This window comes from Astatotilapia calliptera, chromosome 1 (genome assembly GCF_964374335.1).
Source record: "Astatotilapia calliptera chromosome 1, fAstCal68.1, whole genome shotgun sequence".
Lineage (NCBI taxonomy): Eukaryota > Metazoa > Chordata > Actinopteri > Cichliformes > Cichlidae > Astatotilapia > Astatotilapia calliptera.
Genome location: NC_137422.1, coordinates 41,111,570 through 41,132,405, shown reverse-complemented (window position 1 = coordinate 41,132,405; position 20,836 = coordinate 41,111,570). Strand labels below are relative to the sequence as shown.

General features: G+C 46.3%; 1 protein-coding gene and 1 long non-coding RNA gene across 8 annotated transcripts in view; one reads left to right on the top strand and one right to left on the bottom strand.

Moving 5' to 3' along the window:
- LOC113027768 (uncharacterized) overlaps window positions 1-20,836 on the top strand; it is a 101,927-nt gene that overhangs the window by 33,001 nt on the left and 48,090 nt on the right. The gene's annotated exons all lie outside the window — the stretch shown is intronic.
- The window catches only part of znf536 (zinc finger protein 536), a 219,823-nt gene continuing 213,975 nt past the window's right edge, over window positions 14,989-20,836 (bottom strand). For all 6 annotated transcript variants that reach the window (XM_080301120.1, XM_026177512.2, XM_026177499.2 and 3 more), the window contains one exon: window positions 14,989-17,398. In XM_080301120.1, the coding sequence (XP_080157246.1) occupies window positions 17,169-17,398 (230 nt within the window). In that variant the 3' untranslated portion in view covers window positions 14,989-17,168. The remainder of the gene's footprint in view (window positions 17,399-20,836) is intronic.

Genomic DNA, 20,836 nt, shown 5'->3' with positions numbered 1-20,836 from the left:
GATGTTGGTGCTTTTGCCATCTCTAATTACAGTGAAAAAGTGTGTTTGGACAGTTTGAGTCCACTGACCAGGTTGTGGGTTAGAAGCTGGTTGTGATAAGGTTCGAGGAGCTGCCCTCTCCTGTTGTTCTGCTAAAAGAGTTAGCACTCTGTGCTAAGGTTAGCTGGCTAATTATGGCCCCAGATCAAAAGCGTTTTTTTTGTTTTCCCACAGTAATTTCTTCTGTCTGTGTGTGTTAGCTGTTTTCAAGCCTGCAAACATTGAGAGTTTCCTTAGTTCAATGTCTCTGCGTGTAAAACGTTAGGGAGCGCCTAAGCAGCAGTATTTTATACCCCGAGGTATTAACTATCTGTTTGTCATGCACAACCTCAGCCACAGCAGACGACGAATAAATCTCTCCGTCCGCGCCGCTGTTATTCCGCTTCACATTTGATCTCGGAGGATGTGGTCACAGACAATCAAAATCATAATTATGGATACAGTGCAGCGAGGAGGACGTTTTAAAAATGGTTCCGAGGTGACCAGCGTTCATCTATTTATTTTTATAGGGGTCTCAGCTCGAGCAACGAACTTGATTTATTTCTCTCTGCTTTTAAGGGTGCAAGACCCAGACATTCAGAAATGAAGTGGAACGCTGCTAAGAATTTCAAATGCACTTTTAATACATCCCCCTCATATTGACGTTTAGGTGGGAATCAGTCTTTTTTATTTCTGTCATTTCTAGCAGAAGCTGTGTGTGTGTGTGTGTGTGTGTGTGTGTGTGTGTGTGTGTGTGTGTGTGTGTGTGTGTGTGTGTGGCAACATTTATTTCCCCTCATCGTCTGCTGAAAGTGAGTGGGGAGGGTGGAAGTGTAATGGTAATCATTTTTTTGTGACTGCGCCCAGGGTCTGAAGTGGCTGTTGCAGAGGACTTTTAGATTGATCTTACAGCATGTGTATATATACACACACACACACACACACACACACACACACACACACACACCCTGAAGAAGATATGCTATATGGATCGCATCCATCCCCCTCTGCTTGCCCTCCCTACATGCTGCCATTTGATTAATGATCCAAATATGTGAATAAAAATATCAAAACAACTCGTCAAACCCAGGGGTTCCAGAGACTAAACAGCTTAAGGACGAAAGTACAGAATAATGACACACACACACATATATATGTGTATGAATATATTTTTTTTTACTGAACATTACATTTTGTGGCCTTGTTTTTAATTTCCATCTCAGATATTTATTTTTCCTCCCAAATGTAGGGTAATTATGAAGAAGAGCAACGGTTAAACACCACGTGTGACAGAGTGAGGAAGAGTAGTTGTTGTGGGCTTTGTTGGATTTAAAGTACGGGGCTTAGGTGCACCGTTTAAATGTTTTTATGTATGAGGAGCCCCCCGGTGAGCGCGCGGGTGCTTAATTCACAGTGGTGACGGTATCACCATGTCTTCTAACACAGCAGACCGCTAATTGACATTTTCATTAACAGCAAATTTATGTTCCTGTTTCTGTGTGTGATAATGACCATTTCCCGAGCAGTGCTATGGGCTCTGCTAATGGACATGGGATAAAGGCAGAAACTTGTTTAATTATGATGGGAGAAAGAGGCCACCCCACTCCGGGGAGGGCAAAGGAGAGACGTCGTACCCCGAACCATGAGAGTCAGAGAAGATCCAGGAAATGCAGGGACACAAACTCCTCTTCATCACATCAGCAGGGACTGACCATCAGGAATGTCATGGATTCTCCCAGGATCCACTGGTTGATAAATTCGCTGACTAACTGGATTAACATGAAATAGATGATTTGTTTTTGTGCACCTCGCGGGTTAAGGTTTCTCCCTGCAGCCACCTTTGCACATGAAGGAGAAGCTGCTGATCTTCAGTCAGACCAAAGTGTGTTGTATTTGTACCACCAGGTGTTAAAGTGGGATTTGGCAGGTGGGAGAACCCCAGCTTCCAGTGTAGCAGTGCAGCATGAAACAAAGAAATCACATTATCAGTCACATGACCAGCCTGCACAGCAGGCTGTGGTCAGCTGACCTGCTGCTGCTCTTCGCTTTACTGGTCTCTATGGATTTAGCCAGCAAAATTCAACAACATATAAGCAGATGTTACACGTGCTGTCCTAGCTGCTTTCCAACCCTACACACATGAAAACAGGCCAAACTAACCAGCGTGATGAGCTTCGGTTAAAACTAAAGGACTGCTACAGCTGATCCCACTATATATCACCATACTGCAAATAAATCGGTTTATCCTGCACTCAAATTTAAAATAACACAAAATCAGTATTTAATTGGTTTTTAAAGACCTTTCACAGAAAGGAATAAGAGGGTGACTTATTCCTTGCAGCAGCACGTCATGTATCCAGTAAAACAGTGGTGTCAAACCTATTTTACATGGCAAACCACTTTGATCTTACAGCCAGACCAGTGAAACACTCCTTTCTGTCAGTGTGAAGAAGTCACATGTTTATGGGATCAGAACGATGCCATTGTTACACACCGGCCCAAGGCCGGGGTGCAACACAACAAAAAAGTAAACCCTATACATAGTAACGACAAAATAAATCACACCGCGGCAGATTGACGAGGATTAGTTAATTTATTGACTGAACAGGTAGCGAGTGTCGAGAAAGGAAATTATTTTACTGCTATAGTTAAATAATTGTCATCATTACCATTGCATTAATAATAAAATCTGGAGGTTCTTGATTCAGGGGTAGAACAGTGTGTGTCTCTTTCAGAAAGACTGAGTTGCAGGCTGACAGGAAGTTGTATGCAGAAGTGAAAGCAGGAAGTTATTTTGAGCCGCAGGCTAAGACGAGGCTTTAACAATGTAACAGATAGCTTTAAGAAGGCCTTAAGCAGTTATGACTATTTTATACACAATGCATATCTGTGCTTATTAAAGAGTTGGAGCTCGGTCAATTAATTGGGGGTCGGAAGCTTTGTTCGGCGCGATGTTCGGACAATCTATTGTGCAAGTGACTTGGAGCCATAGAAGGAATCGCAATACATGCTTACAAAACACTTATATCAGGTCATTTTATATTAAGGTTTTAGTAGAGGTTCTTGGTTAAAACATTTATTTAGTAGAAGACATACACATAGTCTCAGTGAGCTTCTGGTCTGGTAAAAGGTCAGAAGTGCAACAGGTGAATTGAGAAAGAGCATGTGAGGTCAACACATACACACACATAGAGTTAAATTTATTTAGAGGAGAGATTACTCATGTCTGGTTGTAACTGCAAAAGTGTCTCGGTAAAAGAGGAACCGTTCCTTGTTGTCTCGGCAAGAAAGAGGAACAAGACAAGAACTGAAAGGTAGACAGGAAGGGCTAGCCATGAAAATAGAAGATGATTTTCTAGGTGAAAAGTCATGATGATGTTGATCTGATCTATGTATAAAATGTACCGGTGACGCATGAAGGGGCGTCAGTAAACAAACCCTGATGCTATAAAATATCTGTTCATGCTTTGATTAAGTCGAAGACTACTTCCTGTCTGCGTACAGAGTTGTCTTCCCACGCGTGTATTCATTAAAATCATCGTTTGACTTCACCCGGCCGGATTGGTGTGGTTATTCTTCGATCACCTCTTGTACCCTTCCTCAATATTGAATCTTAACACGAGCTTCAGGGTGGGTGATGCCAAAACAACAAACAAAACACACTAGAAAGGAAAACAGAGCTAACTTACCTCCCACGATTCAAAACAAAACACAATCTCTAGCCTGTCTCCCTACCCGAAACAGGAGAAAAGAGGGGAATAAAAGAAAACTGCTTCCCACTCCTACAGCTACCAGGCCCAGGTACAACCCTTTCTCAACATTTATATTGCAGCCCCGCGCAGTCACACGCCACGACGGTCCCCAGACACACAGCTCACGGGAAACCAGGAAGTCTTCTCGCCGGCCCAGTCCAACCCCTTTTGTAGCTGGCCTCGTTCCTTCCTCCACCAATGGGTGGCCTCCACCTGGAAACTTGCAGAACAAGCGTCACTGAATACAAATACAAACAATAACAACACCGTACTGCAACAAATGACCCGGGTCATAACAGCCACCTTGAAATGAAACCGAAAAAAATATTGAAACCGAAATAAATGTACTGGGTAACCCAAATGTAGAAAAGAACTGCACTAGGGCTTTCACCACGGCCTTAGCCCTAAGCGATCGCAGGGGAATAGCTTCTGGAAACCGTGTGGCCGCACACATTATGGTAAGTACATACTGGTAACCCGCCTTAGTTTTCGGTAAAGGCCCTACACAGTCCACAATAACATGCTCGAAGGGCTCCCCTATTACAGGAATTGGATGTAACGGGGCGGGTGGAATGACCTGATTGGACTTACCCGACACCTGGCACACATGGCAGGACTGACAATAACACGCCACATCAGACTTAAGCCCCGGCCAAAAAAAATAACGAAGCACTCGGTCATATGTTTTTTTAATCCCCAGGTGGCCCGACAGATGATGCTCATGGGCCAGACTCAAAACCTGGGGTCGGTACTCCGTCGGCACCACCACCTGAGTGACCACCTCACCCCCCAACCCACCCACCGGAGCCCAATTGCGTAACACAACCCCGTGGTCAACTTCATAAGATGCAGGACCAGGCAACGCCCTTGGCTGCAGGGCAGCAGCTCGACAGGCAGACAACGTATCATCAGCCTGTTGAGCCGCAATGAGCTGCTCCCTGTTTACCGCCAGGCACAAATCCTCCGACACCACACTAAAAACCTTCGCCGTCTCACCATCTACCCCCGGAACAGAACTATCATGCGGCTCAGAACCGTCCGGAAACATTTCGGATATGTCCACCACACCACCCAAGCGACGAGCTTGAGCATGAGTAACCACACATGCCGGAAAAACTGTGGAGTCGCCCAGCTCCGACGGGAATTGGCATAAACGATCCGAAGTAGGACACTCAGTAACTTCCGGAGTAGCCGGAAACACTTTTCCCCCGGCCAAGTCATTTCCCAGAATAAGATCAATGCCCTCAATTGGCAGCTGATCTCAAACCCCCACCCGCACAGCGCCCGATACGAAGGACGAGGTCAAAGTAACCGTATGGAGTGGCATGCGTAAAATACTCATCTCGATTCCCCACACCAGCAAATCAGAACCACAGTACGACTGCTGAGAAAAAGGCACGACTCCACGCCGCGCCACAGAATGCTTCGCCCCCGTATCCCTCAAGATGGTGATCGGAACCCGGTCCCCCGCATCACCAGACAATGATAAAAACCCCGTCGAAACAAATGGTCGAAACACCTCATCTATCCCCCGCGGAACGACGCCAACCGGCATTAAGCTAGGGCGGGGTACCGCAGAACAACACTGCACGGCCCCCCCCCGGGCGAAATGTTGGTCCGCGCCACCTCCCTCGCCCTCAGCACGGGACAAGAAGCAACGAGATGACCGAGCTCATGACAATAAAAACATCGGCGGTCCCCAGCGGCCACTGTAGGGCTACGCCGCGAGAGCGGGGGAGAACGGCCCCCCCCCACCTCAGGCAAAACTCTAGAACCCCGACGTAACGGATGGGGAAAACCCCTCTTGTGTGTCAAAGCAAACTCATCTGCCAGAACCGCCGCTTTCGCGAGGGAAACGACCTTTTGTTCGTTCAAATAAACAACCACCCGCTCTGGCAGACACCCTTAGAAATCCTCCAATAACATTAATTCCCTCAACTGTGCAAACTCCTTAACCTCACTAGCCTGGCACCACCGATCAAAGAGCAAACCCTTCTCGCGCGCAAACTCCACATAAGTCTGATCCCCCCCCCCTCACACACTGCCGAAACTTCTGGCGGTACGCTTCAGGCACAAACTCAAAAGCACGCAATACGGCAGCCTTAACCACACCATAATCTAAGCTCTCAGATGCCGACAGGCTAGCCCATACCTCCTGAGCCCTACCCACCAACCGACACTGCAACAGCAAAACCCAGACCTCCTCCGGCCACTTTAACGCGGCAGCCACACGCTCAAAAGCAGGAAAAAACGACTCCACCTCCGACTCACAAAAGGGCGGCACCAATTTAATGTGCCTCCCAATATCAAAATCCCGACGGAGAGCCGGGGCGGGACCAGGCGCCGGCGGCGCAGGGAGCGCAGAGGGCGCAGGCGTGGGCGGCGTAGAGTCAGGGACACATGGCGGAGGCCCGCGCTCCAACTCCAACGCCCTCACCCTCAGATGCATCGCTTCCACCTCCAACCGGTGACTACTCAACTCCACCTCCTTGATGCGGAGCAACAGCTGGAGCTCCTCCGCCGACGTCCCCACCACCGGAGCAGGAGGAGCCACAGAGGGGGCGGCCACAGGAGGAACAGCGGAAAAAACAGGCAACGGAGCCAACGGCTCCATAGCCGCCCCGCCCGTCCCACCGACAAGCGGCACGCTCGCCAACAAACCCCGCTCGCTCAAAGCCACCGCGACAAGCTGTCGCAAATCATCCTTCTTCACCCCCCGCCGGCGCACGCATATCAAAACGGCCCGCAATAAGCAGCAAATCCTCCCTCCGACACCGACTCAACTGCTGCAAAGGAGCCTCAGCAAACTTATCCACATCAAACTCCATCCGCGGCCAACCACACAAACAACCCCCAAAAATACAAAAAACAACCCCACACACCCACACGAACCCCACCACACACAAACGACCCCGAAATCCCTCAAACGAACGAGCCCCCATTTATGTTACACACCGGCCCAAGGCCGGGGTGCAACACAACAAAAAAGTAAACCCTATACATAGTAACGACAAAATAAATCACACCGCGGCAGATTGACGAGGATTAGTTAATTTATTGACTGAACAGGTAGCGAGCTTCAGGGTGGGCGATGCCAAAACAACAAACAAAACACACTAGAAAGGAAAACAGAGCTAACTTACCTCCCACGATTCAAAACAAAACACAATCTCTAACCTGTCTCCCTACCCGAAACAGGAGAAAAGAGGGGAATAAAAGAAAACGGCTTCCCACTCCTACAGCTACCAGGCCCAGGTACAACCCTTTCTCAACATTTATATTGCAGCCCCGCGCAGTCACACGCCACGACGGTCCCCAGACACACAGCTCACGGGAAACCAGGAAGTCTTCTCGCCGGCCCAGTCCAACCCCTTTTGTAGCTGGCCTCGTTCCTTCCTCCACCAATGGGTGGCCTCCACCTGGAAACTTGCAGAACAAGCGTCACTGAATACAAATACAAACAATAACAACACCGTACTGCAACAAATGACCCGGGTCATAACAGCCACCTTGAAATGAAACCGAAAAAAATATTGAAACCGAAATAAATGTACTGGGAAAAAAAAAATGATAGTAAATGGCCTGCATTTGTATAGCGCTTTTCTAGTCCTTAAGGACCCCAAAGCGCTTTACACTACATTCAGTCATTCACCCATTCACACACACATTCACACACTGGTGATGGCAAGCTACATTGTAGCCACAGCTGCCCTGGGGCGCACTGACAGAGGCGAGGCTGCCGGACACTGGCGCCACCGGGCCCTCTGACCACCACCAGTAGGCAAACACGGGGTTAGTATCTTGCCCAAGGATATTTGGCATGCAGCCAGGAGGCAGCCTGGGATCGAACCACCGACCTTCTGATGAGTGGCTGACCTGCTCTGCTACCTGAGCTACAGCCACCCCATAGTGGAAAAACAATTAATTGAAACTGTAATTTTTGTTTTTGCTTACAATTTTTTTTTTCGGTTTCAATATTTTTTTCGGTTTCATTTCAAGGTGGCATCGTTCTGATCCCATACATTTTTAACTGTTTTTCTGCATGCTAAAGAAAAAGCTGCTGTGACAAAGAAGGAAATCTATCAGCACGGCTCTTTGGACTTAAAAATGTAAGACATAAATGTCTAAACCTGGAACATGAAGACAAGGAACGCAGACAGATGGAAAACAGACACCATGTATGGGGACACAGCTGGGACAAACTGACATAACGATGAAGGGGAAGCAAAACTAAAAACAGTGAACTTGGGATTAGACACTGTCAAAATAAAACAGGAAACAACTAAGATGCAGACTAAGACACACGGTAGGCCCAGAGACCGGAGGACAGAAGCTGACATGGACGAGACGGATTGAGGAGGCAGAAGAATGAAACACTAAGAGAAGAACATGGGGACAGTTAAGGGAGACACAGAGACATGAGTAAGACTCGGAACGAGGGACACGGAGAGAGCGAGACAAGACGGGGTAGGGAGAACATACATGGATGGACATGACCGACAGGGAAGACATGGAATGAAACACAGGGAGATAACTGGGGACTCTGAGTAAACTCAAAGACCGTGTGAATAATACAGAGTCAGAAGTCCAAAAATAAACTCCACCATGACACGAAGCTCATTAGCCAGACTGTCCTGTTTTTTGGTGTTGTTGGTGGGTTTTTTTTTAACTGTAGTCATAAAAAAACAGAAACGTCTGTTTTTCACTAAGTTACAGAGGTTTCATTAGAGACAAAGATCAGTATTTTGCAATTTGTGGAAGTTAAAATTTTTTGGGTATTGGATAGCAGAAGTTGGTTTCTTGTCAGAGGTCATTTTGGGGGGAAAACAGCAGTTGACATCACTATGTAATGTAGCAAGTGAATGATACAGAAAATAGATATTTTTGATGGGTAACTGGTCTCGAAGCACACTAGAGCTGTGCAGGAAGTGTGATTTTTTTTTTTTTATTGTGGTGAAAGCAGAGTAAGAAAAGACTTCACTACAATGCTTTTAAACGTGAAGCATCGTTTTGGTCTTCTTTTGCTATTCAGTGAATTTTGGTCGTGGTAAACTTGCAGTTTCAGGATCTGTGAGGTGTCAGCTTTCAGCACCCGATTACATGTCTGTATAGGTGCACCGATCCCCCTTTTCTTTATTTTCTAGTTTTGCACTCCCAACTGTTAAGGATGTGTCTAAGGCCATGTCCACACTAATACTTTTTTTTTTTTTTTGAAAACTCATGTTTTTCTCTCCATTTTGGCCTCCTGTCCACACTGAGATGGCGTTTTCAGTCAAGGAAAATGGAGCGTTTTGAAAACATTCTCCAAAGTGAAAAGTTGATTCTGTTCATCTGGATGTAGCTTTTTGTGGGAGAAACGTTTCGTCACTCATCCAAGTGACTTCTTCAGTCTCAGATGACTGCAGGTTTCCAATCTTATAAACGGTACATTTGACTGAAACCAGCCCACTGAAGGAACAATGGCCTGGGAGGTCAGTTCCTTGTCATTAATATGCAAATTCTCATGACCATTGATCAACAACCACTGATCAAAGACCACTGATCAATGGCCATGAGTCCCATTCACAGAGAGTTGGGGAATGGCTGCAATCACAGCATTGTAAGATGGTGACAGATGTACCCTTAGGCCCCCTCCTCGATTCAGAGATGGTCTTTCCCTTTTCACGTAAATGGCCCCCGTTGACTCCGCCCTCAAACCAGCGTTCCTCCCTGTCCAGGATGTGTACATCCTCATCACTGAAAGAGTGTCCACTGGTCTGTAGGTAAACAGACTGCAGAGTCCTGGCCTGACGAGGTAGCTCTTCTGTGTTGTAGCCAGAGGTTGTTTGGTTTCCCCGATGTATAAATCCTGGCAATCCTCCTGCACTTAACAGCGTACACTATGTTACTCTGTTTGTGTCGGGGACCCGATCCTTGGGGTGGACAACTTTTGGCGCAGCGTGTTTTGGGGTTTAAAAGCCACAGAGACCTGGTGTTGAGAAAAAATGCGTCTCAGCTGCTCCGATACTCCTGACACTACAGGTTTTCGCTTGGGCAGCGGTTGTCCTCCTCTCCTGGATTGGCTGGAGCTTTCTTTAGGAGCCTTCCCAGCTTTGACAAAAGTCCAGCTGGGATAACCACATCTACTCAGGGCCTTCTTGATGTTCTTCTGCCTCCCTGTCCGCTGTGTCAGTGGGGATGGTGTTCGCTCTGTGTTGTAGCGTCCTGATGACACCCAGTTTGTGCTCCAGTGGATGATGAGAGTCAAACCTTAGATACTGATCTGTATGTGTAGGTTTCCGGTACACGTCAGCTTTTAGATGTCCCCCATTACTGATGGAAATCTCAGTCTAAGAAGGCTAACCTGCCACTTTTCATATCCTCCCTGGTGAATTTGATGTGTTGGTCCACCGAGTTAATGTAATCCGTGAAATGTGGAACGTCCTGAGATTTGATTTTCACCCAGGTGTCATCCACATAGCTGAACCAATGACTTGGTGGTGTTCCAGGGTAGGATAGCAAAGCCCTCTTTTCCACTTCTTCCATGTACAAATTGGCCACAATGGGTGAAACTTTAATTTCTGCCTGTTTTATATTGTCTGTTTTACCCTTTTATTATTTGTTATCTTATGTGCAGCACTTTGTGATTCTGTCTAGAAAGGTGCTATATAACTAACATTTTATTAATTTATTATTTAAAGAATAAAACAAGCTGAGAAAATGTGACTCCACATGTTGGTCCAGTCATGGTGGCAGAAAGCGCAGCAGCAGCAAGTGGTTGGGTTTAGGTGCCACGTCTGATAAATTTGGTACGAATAGCATTTTTTTTTATGGAAATGATAAAATAACTGAGGCTATACATATATTTAAGATGCTGTTGGCCATGAACAGGCGGGTTCAGCTGTTCTGTGCACAGAAGCCCAAAGGCAGCATCATCCGTCTGGTAGAGCGCTGGTTTCATTCAGGATTGTGAGTCGCACAGGAAGTAGAGCTACAGTTGTGTTCAGTCCAGCTGTGGCGTCAGCACGGGAAAGACCTCCTGCAGAACATCTCATCATCTTCTCTAACTGCACTGCTACGGTAACCAGGAAAACTGAAAGCGTTAGCTGTCCGCTGGCACGTGCTGCTGTCTGCACGGAGGTCAGACAAAGCCGTTTGAGTTGAGTTTCTTCACTCTGTGCCCGGGTCCCTCTGTGATGTATTTTAAACGTCTCGCTGTTTAAGCATTTCTTAATGACAGGTGAGCTTTCACAGCTTCTGCAGGTGAATCTTTGCGTCAGTTCGATGTGGCAGAAATTGTGCTGCCTGTTTTTTATCATCAGTGACTTTAATTACTGGCATGCTGTATGCAGCCTAAAGCTTTTTGCTGTGTTATTTTTAGCTTATTACTGCCAGTGTGGTCGTATGCTGCACATTTATCATGTCACATGCATAGCAGGAGGTAAACAGGCTGATCGTGTGTTCAGCATTTCCTTAGAATATTAAACTTCAGGTGTCCTCTGATCACCTACATTCATTTTATTTGAACGTCACCAGTGAACATGGATGCAAAGGCTGTCCTCAGAGGCCTCCTGGTCATGTGAGAAACTAGAGTTTGGTTTGTGCCTGGAGCAGAGTGGCAGGTTTCCTCAGACGGAGAGACTCGAGGATCAAAAACAAAGACACAGGTCAGCTGTGACAAAATTATCCTCTTCTCCCTATTTTTGTCTGAGAGAAAAAAGAAAGTAAATTATTATTATTATAATAATAATAATTATTATTATTATTACTATTATTGTTGCCCTGTCAGCTCATGTTTGAAAACACAGATATGTCTGTTAATGTTGTTATCTCTGTTTATGGACAGATGACTTAAACCTCTGTCCGTAAACACCAAAAAATAAATTTATTATCCTTCTTTGCAGGCTACATATCCATCATGTAACACAAAGTAATCGATTACAAGCAATGTTAGCATCACCTGCTTACAGATGTGCATGGCATCACATTCCAGTTCTGCTGCACTAAAAATAGGGGTGGCCATGTTCATGTAATGTCACTGTTAGTTTTGAGGTCAGCTACCAAATATAATAGATATAAACTGTAAGGATCACCCTGGAAGTTCCATCCAGGCTGATTAAGGCGGGAACAGATGTGCATCGTAGTAAGCTTTGTAATGACGCCGATCTGAGACATGCTGTTAGTATTAAGGTGTGTCTCACGTGTCGATGTTGGTTCATGAACTCTGAAGGTTTTTGTGCTTTTTTTTTGTTGTTGCTGTTGCCAAATTTCATATGTGAGACGTAAATATTTATTAATATATATACTAAGATAAATGCCAGGAAATAAGGAAAAAAACACCATGTGGACCACAGCGAAAGTGATGCTTTTTGCCACCAGTTGAAGGTTTCATGGACTCGCTGACAAAACTCCTTCCTTTAGACAGACCACCGAGAGCCACGCTGGGACTGGGTGTCCTCTGCTGGGATGATTTCACTGCATGAAGTGGCGTCTGAGGAGGCGGTCCTTGTTTGCTCTTGTCTCGGCTCTAATGAGAAAACGGATATTAGAAATTAGCGTAATCCTGAAGACGAGGATGGAAAAATATTCTTCTCTTTATTGTTGTCTTGTGGAGGCATCAGCCACCCCCACACATTCATCTCACTTTATAAGAATAAGCCAGTTTGATGCCATGCACCTTACTCGTGTAGCCACAATTATCCATAAATTAATAAAACCTGACTGGTTATTACTCGGAGACAGGGGGAGAGGGAGGGGGGATATGAAGGGCTGTACAGTGAACAATCTCCGCATAATTAACAGGAAGATAAACAAAACATAAATTTGGATATTGCATTTATTTGGACTACCACTCAAATATGCGTGAACCACGTTATTTTAATTAAAAGATAAATCTATGTGACATGCTGCTTCCCAGTTAATTATTCAGTGCTGTACAATAAAAACAAAACCCATTAAATATGCCACGCACTCTATTTCTCCATTAACAGTAAAAAGCACTCATCCTGGGGACAACATTTCAAATTCAGCTGCTGCGTGGCTTTTCCCCTTTTTTTTGTACTTTCATTGCAGGTATTTTTACGTCTCCTCTGACTTTGCATCAGCCAAATGTTTGACACGTTGATTTTTTAAATTTTTATAGCTCTCAGTTACAGCTGCCAGTCTGTGAGGCCAAAGAAACAAACCTGGGCTCAACAGATCAAAGACTCTTGGGAGAAGCCGGGTTATCCTCAGCCGCGATGAGCTCGGTGTAAACAGCGCTACTGGACTGAGAACAGGAAGTAGCAGTAGCAGTAGCAGCAGTCTGAGGCTGTGGTGGGACTCTGGAGAGACAGCTGAATGCCGGTCGGCCAAGGTGCGCTGAAATAGATGTTTTTCCAGTCAACCAATAGCAGCGCGGCTTCAGGGTTCGAAATGTTGCTGCGCTGACTGGTTTTCCCAGCATTTTCTAGCAAACATGCCGCTTTGGGGCTAATGTAGGGACACCCCAGAAAACTGATAGGAGATCTGCAGGGCTAACCCACACGGGACAATGAATGCTTTGCCCACAGAAATCCCTGCTGGAATTTCCAAAAGGGCAAAACTGCAGTCAGCTGTGTGGGCATACACGGCCACCTGCTGTGGGTCCACACGGGCATGTTTGCTGGGTTTGGTCTGCTTCAGCACACTTCAGGTGTATTTGACAGAAATCAGTGCTTCTTTCTTAATTCGGTGTTAGGAGGACAGGGACTTTCATCTGGTGGCTAACATTTAATCAATGAGAAGCCCTGATGGTGAATTTGATGCAGCCGCTTCACTTTTCCTACATGTTTTTACCCACACGACAGTGGGCGGGGGCTTTTCGGTGAGGTGTTACCGCATTGGTTCTCTGACGTTTCCTGGCAGCTTTCACTTTAGAACCGGTGGTTAACCCCTATAACATCAGGGAGCTGTTGTAGGGGTTAACCTACAACAGCATCTACTGCACTGTTAAATAACGGCGCAGCACATTTTAAAGGCCTCATGCACTTGAATGTTTGCTGGAGTTGTTGTAGTTTTTATGAAAAACGATTTTTTTTATTTAATTACATTTATTTATGTTTCTGGATTTTATGATGCAGAAAGAATAAACGCAGGACTGTCTGCGGTCGGCACGATAACATCAGTAAACCCTTCGGTTCATTTTCCCTCAAAACTCCACGTGCGTCGTGTGGCTATTCCCCAGCAGGGGCCGCCTCCACATCAGCATGTGTGTTCCCTCTTTAACATAACGGCCCAAAGCGTACCCCTCCAGCCGGTTGCAGCAGAAGTCTGCCCCCTCCCTGAGCTTGGTTCTCCTGATGGTTTCTTACAGAGAGGTTTTTCTTCCCGCTGTCGCCAAATGCTTATTCATTGAGGGTCTGTCTGATTGTTGGGATTTCCTTTCAACATAAGGCGCCTTCAGGCTTTTATATAAATAAAAATAAACTGAACTGAATTTGATAGACATGGAGGGGCCTACACTGAGCTCTCCACGCTGACCTGAAGCTGGTCTTGACGGGGCTTTGTTATAATCAGTCAATGGAGGTGACCGTGGTTGCACCAACCAAATTTCAGACTGTCCTTGCTACACTCTGGCCTAACCCTGCTGGACCTGTGTGAGCCTGCAACAGTACCACTACGTCAGGATTTCTAGTTTATCAGCCAATCCCACCAAGCGTTTCCATCTTCGTTTGTGTTTTGACTTTAGTCATGAACACAAGGTGGTAAACTTTGCCTGAAGGAAAAGCATCAGTGTGCCTCAGTATAGCCTCAAAGAGATGCTTTCGGGGTCGTAGACTGGCTTTTAGTGTTCTCTGCACCACCTCTCCCAGCTATTTTTGGTTCCCCTGGGTTTCCTACATGCGTCCCTGTTGGGACATTAAAGCCTTTATTTGTACTGCTCCTGTGATTTCACATGTAATGAGTGAGTCAATAAGAGCCAGCACTTACAAGCAAACGGCATTCTCAGGTCATATTTCTGCTTCTTAGGGTCCATTTTAAGACTCGTCGCTTTGATTTGAGCGAAGCATTCGAGCGCTTCAGGTGTGTGCAGTCATTCCACAGTCAGAACGCTTCTTCATCTCCTTTAGCGGTGTGATTGATCTGAAGGGAAGGGATCCAAACTGAGAGGACGTGATTCCCAGAGGTAGAGGTTTTATTGCAGAAAAAACATCAGATAAATCTCACGGCTTCAAAGTACATCAGAACATCTAGAACGCAGGAAGAGTAAACAGACAAATGTTTGATACACCTCTTTAATGAGTTTCATCTTCTCTCTGACAGATGTGCAAGAATAAATATCTGTTTCTTAAATGCAGACATATCTACTGTGAGTATAAGCTCATAGTTTGCAACAAACCCCCTCTCCTCACATCGCCTCCTCTGGGCTAAAGAGCTCTTCTTCCTTCAGGAACGTGGACACTACAGAGCTGCGGGGGATATAATGGGTTCATCTTTTTTCTCCTCTAGCACCGGCGATTATAAGTGAGCACAACTGCATGTGCTACTTAAATAAGAAGCTTGACAGAGATGAAACAGCACGGGGACAATGGAATGGATTATTTTAGGATTACAGCTGAGGGGAAAATGGCGTATCTTTCTCAGGCGTGGACAAAGAGTATAAGTCACAGAGGGATGACAACAAATGGCATTTTCCAGTGTCTGAAACCAGAAATGATTGCCTCATCTGAACATGATGAAAATGTTCCGATTCGCAAAAAGCCCGAGAACTCCAGCCAGAAACTGGAATGTGAACTCTTTACAAACGTCTTTTCCCCTGCTGACTTTATGTTAATATAAATGTGTATAGATATAAATGTTTAGCACATACACGTGTACAAAGCTACAGCCACCAAGGACAGAGTAATGTACGGAAACCTAAAGCTCAGACTACATCACGGGAACGTTACGTGGCTCTCGGTTGGAGGGCAGTGACGGCTGACGTCCTGCTCGATAACAACAAAAGAAGAAGAACTAAGACTTTCTGCCGGGCCGAGTAGGCGGAGTTACACCTGCATCACATCAGTGTTCAACTTCTGTCACATCCTTTTTCTCTCTCCTGCTTCATCACACACACTGTGTGTCTGCATGTGTGTGCCACACTGTAAACCTATCTTCATTCCTGGCGACACAGATCACCTGTAACATGAATCGGTTTATGGTCGGGCCTACAGACCAGTGAGCAACCACTGGCTGTGAGGGAAACGTGCTCGCAGTCATAAGCGTGAAACTTGTATGGTGCTGTGATAAAAACCCTTCGCAGCACAGATGACGCCGACATGACTGCGAAGACTCACAAATTCCTCGCCGGGTGGAAATGACACTGTGAAAACTGAGAACTGCAAACGGAGAGCAATGACCTTCAAAGGTGCCGCGGCGAGGCACAACTTGGCGCCGCACTTTGTGATCAGCACAATAAGATCAGCGAACGCTTCAGTTCCTTTTCCCTCAAAGCTCGTTTTGGGAGTCATGTGACTGAGTTTGAATGAATGTAATGTCCTGTGTGTGTGTGTGTGTGTGTGTGTGTGTGTGTGTGTGTGTAGTGTAAACACCATGGGCACTAGGACCCTGGGGTTGAGCCCTCCACACCGTGTGTGTGTGCGTGTGTGTTTGGGAGATACTGATTGTGTAAAAGTCCCGATCATTTCTCTTTATCAGAAAAACATTAAGAACCCAAAGCCGCCGCCGTGACAGCGAGCGCCACGCTTTCCTTCTCCTCCTCGGCCGACAGTCACCGACAGCTGCCGGCACAGTGAAGAACAACAAAGGCTCATTTCCTGTTTTACTCGTAAAAAAATGAAAGAATGACGTTTGACTTCACGACGTCAGCTTTCCCCTCTAAGGACTCATATCCAGAGACACAGTGAGACCCGTTCAAACAGAGTGACGGCTTGGAGAACAATCCTAATCAGAGACATAACCATTATCTCAGACCCCCAGCACTGATCAGAGTCCAAAACTGAAACTGTCATGAGTCTTGGTCCTTCGCTGGTGTGGTAAGGTGACCTCCAGCCTTGATGTTGGCTAATGGATGCTGTAAATAAGCCGCTGATTGATTTGTGTTGTGTTTGAGGGAGAGTGAAGGGAAGGATGCAGAAGTGTGTGTGTGGGAGGGGCTCAGGTCAGCTGATGGGATCCCTCGGCGTAGCGTCCAGCGTCCGGTTACCTCTGAATTATTTCCTCTGCGATGACAGCAGCAGTCAGGCTGGTACCAATGCCCCCCCCCACGCACACGCCATCATCCCCATTATCGGTCGGCGTGTTGCGTTCTGCTCTGGGTGTCCTCCTCCACTACAGGAAGTGTGTTTTTACAGGAAGTGTGTTCACTGCTGATTAATCGTGTTTTCCTAGTAAGTGTTCACAGGCGTCTAATAACACACACGGTTACTTTGTGCAGACCGGTCTGTCTGTAGAGCGCCGTCACTCCCGCTCATGTGTCACACGGTCCACTCCCGTCATAGAGTTGTTCGATGTGACATCATCAGAGCTGTTCTCCGGGGCGTCACGGTCAGGGCGGGAACGTTTGAAGCGTCTGTCGGGGTAGCGGCTGTTGTCAAAGGGCATGCGGTGCACGCATAGGACGTGAGTCTTCAGGTTGCCCTTCTGCGAGGCGCTGTAGGGGCAGTAACTGCACCTGAACGGTCTGCGGCCTGCAACGACAACAAACACCAGAAACTCTTTAATCTCAAACAGGAAGTCATTGTAAGACCGACCCCATCCACAGTCTGGGGTCAGTCAGCCTGTGGGCGGGGCTTGTAGCTCAGGAGGTCGAGAATCTGCTAATCTGAAGGTGTGTTGGTTTGATTCCTGGCTGCTCCAGTCTGCATGCCAAAGCATCCTTGGGTGAGATACACAACCCCGAGATTGTCTGTGATGCATCTGTGTGAGTGTGGATGTTAGATAGCAAACACTGTGTGTGCGTGCGCGCACTTATACGTCTTTGTGAGGACCAAAATTTCGACTGCGTCTTCGGTGCCCTGTGGACGTCGAAAGTTCAGACTGTATTAAAAGTCTGAGGTTTGGAGGGAGGAAGCAGGGGGCAGGGCTGTAGACAAAGACAAGAAAAGTGATTTTCACATTCACACCACCCCACCAGCACCTCCTTATTGAAACAAATCTGCCCTTAAAACATTACCCAACACAGTCGGCGAGCTCCCACAAATTCATCTGAAGTAAACTTTTGCAGCTCCTCAAGTCGATATGCATCTTCGGAAGAGGCCGCTTACGTCTGGCAGCCCGAACACAATAGCAAGGCGAACACGGCAAAGGATTTTTCTCCATCTCCCCTCCTCACACCAGCCCAGCACAAAATGTTCTCCCAAGATTGAATCTGATCATCACTGCAGCAAACACAATGGCCCTTAATAGCAGCGGCCGTTTGTTTGAGGGATGCCGATTACACCGCCATCATAACCCACTTCACTTAGCTCACTCACTCACAGACGGAGAGGGAGGGGGAGGAAGACGGGAGAGACGTGGAGCCTCTGCAGCACTTTAGAATATTAATAACGGTACATTACTGTTACTCTCGTTTTCTTTTTTTTCTTTATCTCTTATTCAATTTGAGTTGCTCTAAATCAAATTAACATATGGGGTTTAAAAGAGGCGCCGGGATAGGTGCAGGGAATATCAATAGGTAAAAGGCCAGGATTAAAAGGAAACCATCTATTTGAAGCACACACTCCACTCCACGTAGACTCGCGCACACACAGGCTCGATGTGAGGACACAACGAGCCAGTGCGAGACTTTGTGTTTGGCAATCTGACGCAGGTTTTGGAGGCTCGCCGGCTTTCTGATATTACATTGTTTGCTTCAGAGCCAGACAAAGGGGATTGCTACAAGTTTGGAGGCTTTGGATGTTCCAGTTGTCTGAATTTCCAGATAAGCTCGTCGGCGGCACACAATGAAGGCCCCCTTTATTCATGTGCGGTTTAATTTCACACTCTCTTACATTACGTTAAGTCCGAGAGGCAGAGTATCTCATCCCATTTTACACTTAGGGAGAGCGAAATATGCCCCCAAACAACTCAACCCTTTTCTCCCGTCTCCCCGCTTATTTACCGTTAGTCCTCGTGGACTTGAAATAAAAACAGATCGAGCCGGTTTATCTGCAGGGAGAGAGAGAGGGCTGAACTGGGAAAGTTTGGATGTAGAAACTTAAGTTAGTGTCCAGATTGAAATTGACTTCTGCACAATGACACACACTCACACACACACACACCAGATAGTTTAAAAATTAAACAGAGGCTGCTCTCCCTGCACACACACGCACACACGAATACTTGTTTTCCTGACTTGGTGAGGACATCTAATGGACACGATGCTTTCCTTAACCATGACCTTAATGTGACGCTGACACCAAAACCACATTTTTAGTCTCAAACACGCCTTCAAACTTGTGGGGACGGGCTGTTGGTCCCCAAAAAGATGTATGAACATGGTGCACACACTCGCACACACTGGCATTCAACAGTCTGCATGCTCGGCTAGCGTGCAGACCCACAGATGCCGTTATTAATCCACGTCCTGGGCTCTGTGCCTCTGCAGCCACAGGTCTGTGTGTCTGATCTGAGGGTTCGGTCATCACCAGTCGGATGTCGGGTTCCATTTTCAACTCTAAAACCTGGGTCCGATGTACGTGAGTGATCGAGCTCACCAACCCTCCAAACATTGGTGCTGTTCAGTTAAATGTCTTTGTTTCTAGCAGAGCCGTCTGTTTTTATTGTGTTGGAAATCCTTCAGTCACAGGTTTGTCATCTTTAGAGCTAACGTCCTACTACATTCAGCTACATTGTCTTTTCCTGGTTTCCTGGAAGTCAAACTTTGGATGCAAAGACCTGGGTTAATGACGTCAGAAATAACAAGTGGACTCAGTTCTGGGATGTTTTGTGTTTGTTTCTCTCATCAGCTGCTAATGCATTGACGTGTCACTCGATTGACAGATTCGTGAGGACACACACACTGTGAGACTCCCACACTGAGCTCAAATCACACCATGAATCAGGTGAACTAAATAGAGAAATGAGTTCTTCCTAAGAGTCACATAATGAAACTTGCACCTACTTCAGCTGCACTTGTCAAATCAAATCAAATCACTTTTATTGTCACATCACATGTCACTCACATGTGCAGGTACATTGGTACAGCACATGTGAGTGAAGTTCTTGTGTGCGAGCTTCACAAGCAACAGAGTTGTGCAAAATACAATAATGTAAACAAGCAAAATACAAGAATGGCTACATCTGAAACTAATAAATATATGTACAATATATAATAGTATATGCATGTGTGAATGTGAATTGTGTGAATGCTTCTGATCGCTGATCATTATCGGATCCTGTGCCCTCAGATGAAGGTGATTTTTCTAGAACACAAACACAGTTTACCTTTTTATATTTTCAGCAACAACTAGTCCCCTCCTCCTCTTTGACATTCCTGTTTAAGAATCTTCAGCTGTAAAACATCATTTACAGAAATCATTCAGGTCTCAAAAAGAGAATCTGATAAGGTTTGAAGAGCAGGTGGGTGGGGCTTCTACCATCTCTCTGTGACATCACACGGATCCCTGGGTAGAAAAAACTACGATAAACAGCCTGAGCTTGTGCACACACACGGAACTCATTATTAGGAACAGTCATGTAACAGGAAATGAGGAGGGAACGGGTCCTCTTTAATTTGTGGGGACCCTGTTTGTGTTTAGTTTGCGTCACCTTCTGTCTCTCACATGTTCCCATCTGTCTGTTTATTCCTTCTTTTGTGTCGACAAAATCCTTCAAGAGTGGGAAATTTAAGGCTAAAGAGACGCAGAGTAATAATGAGGGAGGAACAGAAAAGAGGAGAGAGACGGTATTCTTGTTTTCATTAGTGTGGCATTATCTCAGCCTGTTAATTAACCCCCCAAGGCCCTCTGCAAGGAGATCAGAGGGAGAGGAAAGGAGGGCAGCACGAGGGAGTGTGGGGGGGGGTGTCTGTGTGTGTGTGGGAGTGTGTGGACGGGTATTAACATCCTCATGGGGACCAAAAATTGGTAGTTTACTATACTTGTGGGGACCAACAGTCACTTATGAGTAGGGCTGGGTATCGTCAC